Genomic DNA, 13506 nt, shown 5'->3' on the forward strand with positions numbered 1-13506 from the left:
TTACGCCGCGGTGTCGTTACGTACTTGCGTCCCCCGTTGTACGCGAAATCGCGATCGTCGTCGCAGTGATGTGTTGTTCGCGTCGTAGACGTGCGTGATCCACACGAGATATTGTTATTCTACGTATCAATCCGCCCGCGTAAAGGCGCGCGGACTTGCCAGCTACTTCGATCGGCGGACTTTTCCAAGCGGCGCAACACTGAAATGTCGTCGTCGCAGCAGTGACATAGTGCACACTGCGGTTTCCGGAGTGCGGATTAAGAGTTATCGAAACGTGTGTGTGTGTATGTGTGTGCGCGCTTCGTCGATAAGATAAATTAATTTCATATCGATTTTTTAAACTTTCCTTTTTTTTTCTTTTTTTTTTCGCGTCGTACTGACCGCGATCGCGAAAATGTTGTGGTCTAGAGGCAATCGCGGTTCGCGGTTCTTGGCCGCTGCGGCGATGCTGGCGCTGGTCGTGCCGTCCTCCGTCCGATCGTTCGAGGGCTGCCCGGCCGTGTGCTCTTGCAAGTGGAAGGGTGGCCGGCGGACGGTCGAGTGCGCCGATCGGGCGCTGATCACCGTGCCCATGGGCGTAGACCCGGAAACCCAAGTGCTGGACCTGTCCGGCAACAATCTGCAGATACTGCCCAACGAGACGTTCTTAAAGGCAGGCTTGGCCAATCTGCAAAAGGCGTACCTGCGCAACTGCCGCATCGGGCAGATCGACGATTCGGCGTTCCGCGGCCTGACCAACTTGATCGAGTTAGACCTGTCGAACAACATGCTCACGTCCGTGCCGTCGTACGTTTTCCGTGATGTGCCGTACTTACGCGATCTGTCCGTGGCCGGTAACCCCATACAGAAGATCGAAGCGCGCGCCTTCGCCGACTGTCCGTCCGTCGTCAAGGTGGACGCGTCCCACTGCGGGCTCCAGTCGGTGGCGGGTCACGCGTTCGACGGTGTGGTCAGGCTGGAGACGCTCCGCATCAACGGCAATCGGCTGACCGAACTTTCGGCCACCGTACTCGAGTCGCTCAACAAACTTCGGTCGGTCGAGCTGCACGACAACCCGTGGGTGTGCGACTGTCACTTACGACCGATGAAACTGTGGCTGTCCGGCAACAACGTGCCTTACAACCAACCGGCGCTGTGCTCGGGCGGTCCGGACCGGCTGTCCGGCAAACCGCTCACCGAGCTGGACGTGGAGGACTTCGACTGCCGACCGGACGTGCGCGCCGAATCCCGGTACGTCGAGGTAACCGAGGGTCACAACGTGACGGTCCGGTGCCGAGTCGAGCCCGGTTCGATGGCACACATCGCGTGGTATCTCAACGGCCGCAGGTTGCAGGGCGCCGGTACTCCGGCCATCGGATATCCGGGCGCCGCGTCCGCTAACCCACGTATGTTCGTCGTGGACGGCGTGGACGACGAGGACGGCAGCCGTCGGAGCGAGATGACCCTGACGGACGTGCGACGCGAAGACGCGGGTCAGTATTCGTGCCTGGCCGAAAACCGGGCCGGAAATTCTGAAGCCAACTTCACGGTTTACGTGACCGACCGGCCATCCGTCATCATGTCCACATTCGGTTCGGCGCACGTTAACGGCGTGGCCGCCGCTATGGCAGCGCTCATCGTGTTCATATTGGTGTTGATCGCGTTGACCGTGATGCGGATCCGACGGACCGGATATCCGGCCGACACCAAGCCCACAGAAGCCGCCGGAAATCGCGGTAGTGGCAAACCCAGCACCGGTTCGATGGCCATGAACGGAGGAGGAGCAACAATGGGACGTGGCGGAGGAGGATACGGTAACAGTAGCGTGTTGACCGGAGGCGGCAAGATGAATCCGGCGCTAGACATATCGTCCGTGATCGAGCGCAACTACGATCCGGACCTGGAACCCGGGCTGGGATCCGTCTGCACTCCTACGGGATCGTATCACGTGGCCGGATTGGACCTGATACACGACCACGATGCATCCCGGCTGGAGATGTGCGATTCGCCGATGTCTTCGACCGCCAAACCTCCACCGTCGTATTACAGCGGAGCCAGGACCGTATCTGGTGGCGGGAACGTTCGCCCGTACGACGATCGGACCCCGATCATCGGTACCGGAAGTGCGGGCGATGCGTACAGCGTGGGCACCGGATCTGATGAAGTGTTCTCGTACAACAGCCAACAACAATTGCACTACGGTGGCGGCGGCGGTCATTACGCCCAACAACAACAAGCCATCGGCGGCGGTAGCGTCAACAGCGATTATCCGGCCGACTACGGTCTGCCGATCATACCCGCCGGCCATCACCTCAATCAATCGTCGACCAACGTGTCCCAGTACAGTCAGCATCCACAGCAGCACCCACATCAGCAGCAACATCAACAGTATTACAACAACAACAACAACAACCACCACCATCAACAGCAGCAGCAGCAGCAGCAACTCCATCATCCACAGGAATACGTTCAGCAACAGCAAGACGTGTCCCAACAACCGTCGGTCAAGACTCTGCGAGTGTGGCAGAGGGGCGTACCGGTGTTGCCCACTACGCCGTCCCTGCAGAGATTCGCCAACAGGACTTCGCCGACCACACCGGGCACCGACGTCTGAGCTCAGAATTCGGGTCGGGTGGTCGTTACATCCTTTCGACGACACCTGTACACCGTAGTCTCATTTGTACCGTTTAACTTCGTTTCGTTTTATTTATTATCGTGTGTACCTACGGCGCGTTTCGTTCCTTTCCGCGTTACTTTTCCACGATTTTTGTTGTTGTTGTTGTTGTTGATATTGTTTTAGTTGTAATTCAGTAGTTATATTCTGTTATTTTTAACCGCGTGCTCGGCGTGTGACGCAATCGCGATGACCCGAAACGAACGATTTTTTACCGTCCTGACATCTCTCAAGCGAAGTTGTGACCAAATCTACCTACGTATAATCGTTGTTCGCGATTGATCATTTTGATCGGACGTAGTGAACATGCGCAGTAATCATGATTTTCGGTAAAAACTCTGACCGGTTAGGCCCGTTTTTTTTTCATTTCGAGAAAAAATATTTCATTTTTCCTACTTTTCGAAAACAGATACGAAACGGAAAAAACTGGCCGTGAGATCTCATTCGTTACGGAGACTCGCGTCATGCCCAATGTTGTTCCTCTTGTACATTATTGTAATAGTTGATGTATATAAGTATAAGTATAAATATATATATATATATATATTATATTATCTGTGTCTACGACGTTGTGACTATATTGCGCCGTAAACAAGTTAAATGTAAGTGTAAGATAGGTTGAAATATTATATTTCCCCCCAAAATATGGCTGTGATGATGCGGTTTGTTTTTTGCTCGATGGCGACAAAGAAAAACCTATTTTATTTTTTATTATTATTTTTTATTTTAAATTGCGTCTGCATGATAAATATGCCGAAAACAATAATAAAAAAAAGAATATACGACTATTCTATGTTTAACGCAAACGACTACTACAGTACAATACGGTACGACAATGACGATATATATATATTATAATATACATTCACGGCGCATCGCTGCAATACCAAATCAAACATTATTAATGTAATGCGCTCATAATAATATTTTATTGTAATTTATGTATAAGATAATCAATTAATATATCTCTCGTGCTCGCGGTGCGTCAAAACTTGAGTCGCCCGTCGTCCACGACGTCATCGTCGTACACTATTACGCATTGTCACTATACATATTATAATATACTGTTGTGAAAACTACATATGATTAAAATTTATAATTTTTATTTTCTAATATTATTGTTGTTACATGTATATAATATAAGGACTATTATTTATTCGTCGTATGTAAATAAAAATATTTAATATATTAAGCGTATCGCATAATATGTACCCATGTTTTTTTTTTTTTTTAATTCAATGAACTATATTTTTATATTTTTTCTTGTGGTTTGTCGTCGACCCTATACATAATTTATTATATATTATCATACATAAAATACGAATTACGTTAAGACATAATAATTTATTATACCCACACGTACGACGTTGTTTTTTTTTTAAATAAACGATTATTATTTTTTAACATAGATCATTTGTTGCTTATAGATCATATACATAGCTGCTCACGCATGCGTTGTACTATTTTTCTAGAGGCGTGTATTCGCCTATATTATTATGATTCATCAATCTGCGGTATCCTATCAACGGCTATCGCGTATTTAGTTTTACCGCGGTGGTTCTCCTTGACACGCGGCTATGGCAGTGACGTTTTGGACCGCATCGCCGCCGCGTGAAAGTTCGAAGGATGAGCTCGTCGAAGAGACGCTCGTCGTAATTATTATTTAGCCGCTGTGCCGACGTGAAGTACAGCGGGAGAACGGTTTTTCCTCCGTTCTCTTCTTTCTTCTCGCTAGATATACAGTATTGTGTATTATTACGTCATATTGTATAAACACATAACTACACCTCAGGTAAGGTGAGGGTACATTTTAAGAGTTGCGTATTCGCGTTACGTTTGCTCTGTAATATAATGATATACCTACGTTTTATATGTTGTGTACGAGGGAAAACTCGCAGACAAATGACTGCGACGACTAAGAGCTGCGGCAGCGGCGGTACTATTATAGACGGAGACGAAGCGAGTAATATTAATGGTAAAAAAAATCTTATGCGCCGCCGACGAAATCTTCCGAATGGTTACGGACAGGTACACAGACAACCGTACAGAAAACGACATTAGGTTGTATGGTTGCTGGTATATATGATGTCGAAGCCACCACAATGACAAAAAAAAAGTTATATATTATTACACGCAGATGGGAGGGCTCACGGTTTTTTTTTCTTTCTTCGGCCGTTCACGATTCTTTATTCCTCGACCCCTCTCCCCTACGTACCTTCGTCATTCTCGTACCTGTAGCTGCACACCTGGTACCGATTATCCGAAATCTCGGCGCGGTGGTTTATATATACGTTTCTCTCCTTTTCAGTTAATCTCTCTCTCTCGATTGCGATCTGTCTCTCTCGATCCGATCCGTCTATCTCTCTTTTACCGTCTACTATGGTCGTGGTTATTTCTAAAATATCTATACATATAATACGCAGTTTCTCTTTCGCCGGTTGGGTTTCTTTTGTACGCGCTCGTACACGCGTGTATTAGGAATATATATATATATGTATATGTATATAATTTATACATATACGAGTACCTATACGACGCACACATATATTTATACTATTTATATAATGCGTTGGTGCGTGTGTGCGTATAAGTACCTGCAGCTCCATCGAAGACACCTGGCAGTCCTCGTTCGGTTTACAGCCGATTTCGACAGGGCTGCTTCTTATTGTATAAAAACCCTTTGAGACGTCGGCGGTCGTTTTTCCTAGTCAAACGAAAGTATTCTTCGACCTCAATAATATAATATAATATTGTATTGTTTGTCTTTTGTGAAACGTTTTCGGATCAAGACAAAATGTAAATATTCCGAACAGAGTAAACATAATCGCGAGAGCACCACGTATAATTGTTCGCTCTCGGCGGTATAATATGTTACCTATTATATTGTAATGGTCTTACGTCGTATATTGTGCACTGAGCACACACCGTTATCAAACTTTATAGTACATTTATAATACATTAGGTACACGCTTATGTGACTGTGGACCTTTGTATACTTTTCTCTAGGCGTCTTTTCCATAAAACCGTATATCGGTCGGAAAATCGTTGAACTCGAGCGAAACGTTGAACGAATTGGTGAAAAATAGTATCGCGTTTAATGCAGTTCCACATTTTCGCATGATGGTGATGACGTATATAACGCAGGTAGGTATTACTATATTATAGTAATATATTGCTTATAATATGTACGTACAATAGTAAACTTGAAATATTGTTTTCCTCTTGTAGTGCACACCGTGTGTTTGAATAGGTGTTTTCGGCACAAAATCCGAGCAACGTATAATATAATATGGTCATACATTACATACATACACATACACACATTTAATATTTTAAACGCGTATTTTTTTAGCTTGTTTCGTATATTATATATTAGATACTGTGACTTTATTGCGTTTTAGGAAAATTGCTTTTTTTTATTTCCCGTCTACGTGATATTGGTCCGGGCCGGAACGTCATCGCAAGTGGCCAATTAATATAACACTACGTGTGCGCGCGTTTTGAGAATATATTGAAAAAACAAATCTCCAGCCGGTCGCGTATATGTAGATACAGTATTATAAAATATTATATTATACGTTTACTCGTTTTCAGCCATGTTATAATAGTAATATTTTATTCGTCCTGTAATAATAATTATTTAAAACCGCCAAATCGAAAAAAAATTATTTATTATACGGCTACAGCAAATGTATACCACGTACGGCAATTTATACACGGCATAATAATATAATATAATAATATCATCGTATCATTATACACATTTATACTTGCAATTTGCATAGTGCACTATCGTTATTCGCTACACACACGTTTTTTATTATTATTATAGCGGCGGCGTTTGCGTTTTTTTTCCCACATTTACGATATGAAAAACTACATAGCACTGTCCCGTAATATGATAGTATTATGTTAACGTGGCTAAAAGTAAAAACTCATGATAAAACGGATATAACGAACCGTCGTTGGATGTGTCCGACCTGTGCCCGTCTGTGTGTATATTATTTTAAATTATATTTTGTTAGTACCCACCGCACAATGTGTATACTTTTTGACTATTGTTGTTGCGGTCGGTATCTATGTATGTGAATCCTACAGATGAACAACGAGCGCGACCGATTCGAAATCTCCGGGTTGATCTTTATAACGAGCGACGTCTCCCATCGAAATTAAATTGCTCCCCGGTAGAAAATGAATCAAAATAAAAAAGTGAAATATCGTAATTATATGTAACGGTAACATTGCTCGACGTCGGTGTCTTTTTTTTTCGTTGTCAGGTTTCTAAAATATGACGTGTAATGTATTATATATGATGTATCCATGATTATAAAAACATACTGTTACAAAACGAAAATCGTTAGCAATTTTTCAACTGGCATTGATACATTTTCGTTGCGCTTAATATTGTTCATGGACCACGGTATTGTATAATATAGCTCTCGGTATAGGTATTATGTTTGGACATTCAGATGCATTCGGACTGATTTTTTGAAAACGTTATATGTTGTAAAGATTACCCTTATTATCTGTATAAGAAAATCAATATATGTCTGGGCGAGTTGTAATTTATATGATATATAAATATGTGTTATGGCGAGAGGATATTTCATTTCGACCATAATATTTATAAATTTCAGGTATACTAGATAATTTTAAAATTTTTTTTTGAATTATTATATACTGTACGACCAATAATTAATAACAATTTTACTTGACTACTGAAAAGTCAAAAAAGTGAAGTTGTTATGTGTCATATTAGTGTTATTACTTATTATGTTTATAGTTTACCAAGTATGAATCATCACATCGGACTCATCTGAATATAAATTATAAAGTAATCTTCATAAAGAACTACAAGAAATTCAAATAGAAAATAAATTGAATTATTTATAAAAGATATTACAAATAGAAAATAAATTGTATTATATATAAAAGATATTCCAAATACGAAAATATTTCAAAATCATTTGCTTAAACATATTATGCTAAATTGCGCAAACATAATGTTTACAAACTCCATCAAACGAAAAACTGTCAATTTTTAGGATCCCAAGATATTTTCATTCAAAATATTATCTTAACATGTCTACCTGCATAGTAAACCTATAATATTTTATAGAAGACAATAGTAATTACCTGCAAATATAGGTATAGTACTTGTTATCTGCAGTATCGCTTAACTTTTATGAAATATATGCTTAAAATGTGTTTATCTCAAGCTATTCATCGGCTTATTGGCTTTTTGTATAGTGGACGATTTTTTTATCAAACCATAATCATTATTTTTAATTTTTTGGAAATATTTGTTTTACATCATTTTCAGTAGAAATAAATCAAAATTTTTTTTGAAAAAAAAAGATTTTTATTTATTTTATTGTTATAATTTTTTAAGTTTTTAACTTACTATATAACTGTTATTTGACAACAAACTTTTTTAATTTCATATCATGAATCAGATTATTTCTTGGAGTATTTCGATGTATAATTAATCAAAATTTGGAAGAGTAGTTAATTAGTTAATAGGTATTAAAGCTTAGGTGAGCCAAATGTTGGACTACTCTGCTTACCTAAATTTTAAATACTCATCCGAATTTTAATTTATTATGTATTGAAATACTCCAAAAAATAACCCGATCATAATATAAAATTAAAAATGTACGTTGTCATTCAAAATAGTTTGAAACGTAAAATTAAAAATTATAAAAAATATTTTTTAAAATGTTTGTAAAGTTTGAAACAATGATTGTTATTCAATAAATGAATCACACACTATATATATTTTACTTCTACCAAAGCTGTAAGAAATATTTAATAATAATTGTTTTTAAAATGTTTGTTGCAGTTGCGTTTTGGTGGGTTCTGGGTCTAAACGAAATAATATATTTTACTGTGTAATAATAAATAATAATGGGTTTACTCATGAGATGTCGTTGTGGATTAAGTCACCGAGCACGTTTAGTCGCTAGATATACTAGCGGGAACGCGTGAATTTTCAAATTTAATTTTTGTAATCAAAATCCAAACGTCCGTTACACACAATATAATAACAACCTGCATACACATATACTCATATTATATTATTACTGTCGCGTGTATACAAACGTACATAATATTATTATTATGTACATTACGATTAGCATTATAAAGATCAGAACTCTGTAAGAGAGATTTGTTGTACCTCGTATAGAGATTAAGATTTATAAAAAAATATATTTTTATTACGTGTCCGTAATATTACTTAGTCTTATTAAAGTTGGAATATTATATTATATTTTTGTACCTATTATTATGATTATTATTATCGTCGTCGTTGCCACAGTCAGACTTGGATTTAAGTTAAATATGAATTATATTGTATATATCTGTGTCTATGTATGTGTGTGTGTGTGTGTGGGGGGGGGGGGGGGGTATTGCAGGACGTGAGGATTTAAACGAAACGAATTACGCGCGTCAAGTCTGTTATCGACTGAGACGATCTAACTACGCGAGACAGCGAGTTTTATACGTTTAAGTGTCTAATATAACATACCTAAATGCATATATTATTATTATTATTATTATTATTGTTATCATTATTTGACGAACGGATAAGCTACACAATAGTTGGCGTAAAACTATTGTATATATTTATACCAAATATTTTTTATTATATTTTATTATTATTATACGCGTACAGCGTACTTGCCAGCTGCTATAGCCGCAGGAGCTTGTTCACGTTTTCGACTTATTTGGTCGAGATTTACGCGCGCGTGATTAGGTATATTATTGTTATTATTATTACTGTATATTCGGGGTTTTCCTCGTCATGTCGAATTCTGATCGCTGTTAACATTGTTTCACTCACGCACAAATAACTCGTGAAATTTGACCGAACCGTATTTGGTTTTATGTATACACATTGATAATACTAGTGTGATATAAGATATAAGAAAAATAATATTTCGATAACAAATTTGTTTATGATGTATAAATTAACAACAACGTTATAAGCTTAGGTCAACATTTGTTTAATATTATATAATATAAGAACGACATTTATACGTCAACAGATAGGCGGTACTGATAAATAAATTGTTATTAAATTATAGTTTTTCATAATATTTTTGTATTTTTTAAATTATTGATTACAATATCATTATTAAATAATTATCATCAATAATAAAACATAGTTTACAATAACACGCTGAGGTGTATTCTAAAATGTAAAAGATGAAAATAAAATATAACAAAATAATATTTTACTATATTGGAATAGATATGTGTAAATTAAGAAAACGGGAGTGTTACATTTTGTAGAGGATATTAAGAAAACAATGATAGACGAATTTTAAGATTTTATTTTTAGTATGTAAGATCGGGATAAACTTTCAAAGATGTTGTGAGAATCAATGTTTTTTTATATTTAATGTGAAGTATAGTTAACTTTAAGATTTATTTTTATAATAATATATATTATATACCTGAGAAAATGCGGGAAATGTAACGTGTATATTATAATTATTATAATGTATTTTTTGTGTAAATAAGAGACTTTTTATAAAGCGACGTTGAAGTAAGATATGATTTGTTTGGAGGTGTAAACTAGAACATAATCAATATATATTAATGAATTTATATTATATTGGTCTATACTTGAAGATTGTGGAATATAGGATTTTATACACAATCTGATTAATTTTACAAAATATATTAGAAGTGGACGTTATAACCTAATGTTATCATGTAAAGCAGTAGTTCTCAACCTTTTTTGATTCATGTCACCTTTAGCCACTAGAATTAAACACTGCGTCACCCTAACATCAAAATAATAAACAATCTTAGCTGTGTATCGCAGCGTTATCGCATGACAAATTACTAGGAACACGTGTTTATCGGACCAAAATATTAAATATAAATAATACAAACTATTATAAAGATACGAACTTTGAGGTATGTTATGTACATGACAGTGGTGGTATAGATGTATAATATATTTGTTATAGGAAATAATATGATTGTTTTCAAAAAATTTAAAAAATTAAATTTTTTTTCTTTTCTTGTTAAAATTCTTTGTCACCCCTAAGCTAGGTCCATGTCACCCCGGTTGAGAACTACTGATGTAGAGGGAATATTTTTAGATACGCGAGGCAATCGAATCTACTAGTTTGTTGGCCATTAGCTTTTATCTCCAAAAATCCAGGAATCAGTAAGAAGGTAAAATTATACGTGACAATTTAAATTGTATAATAAATAATGATATACGTGATGCTTATAATTTCATGTACATAAAATAATATGAAAAGTATATGTTAAAATATTTCTTGTGGATAATGGTTATCGCGAAAAGCTAGAAAAAACTCAAAATATCAAATTTAATCGTTTTCGCTCTATAATCATGACCATTAAAAAAAAAAAAAAAAAGATCAGTTTCGTTTGGTGTAGACGTTTGTCGATTTTTGATGGTGTAAAACACTTCTCGCGAACACTTAATCACGACTTCAACAACTTATATTCTCGGGCGGAGGTCAAGTCAATTTGCAATTATTTTCACAATTCAAACCATCATATTGTATAAATAAATAACATGTACAGTAATTTGGTCTCCACGATGACGAATGTCGTGCTTAAAGAAATGTTTTATTTTTCAAAAATGTTTCAACTATTAGTTGATGCTCTAATTAATGACTGTACATTATGCAAATAGTTTAATAGTACAATACTTTATGTCTATATGGTGAACTATAAACTATTATCATATAGTCTATACCACGCAGCTACAAGAATGATGACAGCATATTTTTCTACTCGACGTGATTTTTTTCTGATGTGCTTACATAATGACCATATGTACCCTAAGCCACTACTAAAATTACTTTAGTAAGTAAAAAGCTGCATCTGCATGAAAAAAAAAAAAAAAAAAATAAGTCAAAGTCCGTAAGAAACCGCACGAATTGAATCTTTTGCTGTTTTTATCTCTAACATGAGAATTATAAAAATAATTTTACTATATGTTAGTGCACTTAAATACAACGCCCACGACTTATTCCTTTATGTAGGTATACGCATATCATAATACGAGTATATCTGGCACTAAAGTGCAGTCCTGTGTACGGCTGTACAATATGCACTTAATCCATTTTTATTCGCGTTACTCGACTGGTGTATATATTATTATTATTATGTGTGCGTACTGCGTATGTATAGATGGTCCGTAGTATACCGTGAACCGGGTTTTATAACAGTGCGCATATACAGCGCGGAATGCAAAACGTACGGAACTGGTTACACGTGTGCAAATAATAAGAATATAATATATATACCTACTAACTGCCTGTGTATTAAATTAGAATAATGCTATCATCATTTATAGGTATATTATGAAATTGTACACGTGAGTTGACGAGTCTCCGCGCAAAAGGGGTAAACGCTAACTGTATAGTATATATATATATATATATATATACGAATGCGCGTATATATATTATTATAATATAATACAGTCGTATTATTATTATTTATTTTATTGTGTCGAAGCAGGTGCAACGTGCGTGTCCTACAGTCGTTTTGCGCTGCGTGCACATTATTATTTCGACACGTTTTTATACGCATACCAGAGAATAGTCCATCGTTATGATCTCCCGCTCGGTTTTAATATAATATATTTTAATATTACAACTAGTATGCAGTGATTATATTGTACACTTTATGTTGATTAAATTATTCTATAGGTGTAAGTACAATTGTGTAATAGCTATTCGTATTGTAGTCCCCGCGCTCCGCCGTTTCTTATATTGAATTTTTGGATCCATACAGAGGCCAACAGTGTTCGTCGTTGCAAAACAAATTTTTGTTATCGCTTTTTTCTCTCCACGAATTCACCTTAGAATACATATATATCGATAAAATTAATTCAAAACACTTACTCTATTGAGCTTATAAGTTATGTGCTAAACGTTACTTATATATAAATTTAGGATAACACGAGGTGATACGAGGACAAATGATTAATGACCTTGATCGAAATAAAAATAAGATATGCGGGGTGACAACACTACTCCAGTACCCTTCTGTTATATTTCTGAATAAGCCTGTAAAGATTGAAAAATAACCATCGAAATGAATTTGTCTCGTAATAACAAGTACTGACGTATAGCGGTAATGATTGTTCCTGAGTTTTCAAAATGTGGAAAATGGAGGGTTTCGGTGATAATATGGACATATATGAAGTGAGAGAACCTAATGATATTACGTTGTTTATTATGACCGAGTATTTTCATCATATATATATATATATATATATGCTATATCAGTAATTTTTTTTTCGTTAAAATAAATCACCGACCTCTACCTCCCGTTGTTATTTTCTTTGGAGACACTGACCACGTCCCAAACGTCGTTTGCTTTTAACAAGCATATAATAAGATAGTACTCAAGTACAACATAGGTACTTGCATAAACTCTTGAGAGATTCATTTGTTTTCTTTAAAAAGTTATTATTCCAAAAGTATTTTTCTAAAGAGAAACGACTAATGTAATACGCTTTCGAGTGGTGTGTTGGATGTCGCGGTATTTATATTACATTAATAAGGTACATAATAATTTAAATGAAGTGTGGTAATTGTGATGTCTGCGACCCAACTTGAGGTCTATTACTAAGTATTCCGTAAAAATAAAAACTATTTTAAAACACATTATATATATATATATATATATATATATATATATTATTATTTATATTCACAGGCCTTATATTATATTAAAATTATTGAAGTCGATCGATCGACATTTTTTTCTGACAACACAAGTAAAAATATTTACAATATAATATGTGTTACTTATGCTTCTCATTTTCAAGTGCTTCGTATGTATAGACT

At 36.8% G+C, this 13506-nt stretch overlaps 1 protein-coding gene across 1 annotated transcript; it reads left to right on the forward strand.

Moving 5' to 3' along the window:
* The first annotated feature begins 6 nt into the window (after positions 1 to 6).
* Positions 7 to 3775, forward strand: LOC112604320 (leucine-rich repeat-containing protein 24-like). The gene has a single exon (XM_025353297.1). The coding sequence runs from the start codon at positions 395 to 397 to the stop codon at positions 2591 to 2593; it is 2199 nt and encodes a 732-aa protein (XP_025209082.1). The 5' UTR covers positions 7 to 394; the 3' UTR covers positions 2594 to 3775.
* Positions 3776 to 13506: the final 9731 nt, after the last annotated feature.

This window comes from Melanaphis sacchari, unplaced genomic scaffold, assembly GCF_002803265.2.
Source record: "Melanaphis sacchari strain LSU unplaced genomic scaffold, SCAv2.0 Contig0_pilon_pilon, whole genome shotgun sequence".
NCBI classification, from domain to species: Eukaryota; Metazoa; Arthropoda; class Insecta; order Hemiptera; family Aphididae; genus Melanaphis; species Melanaphis sacchari.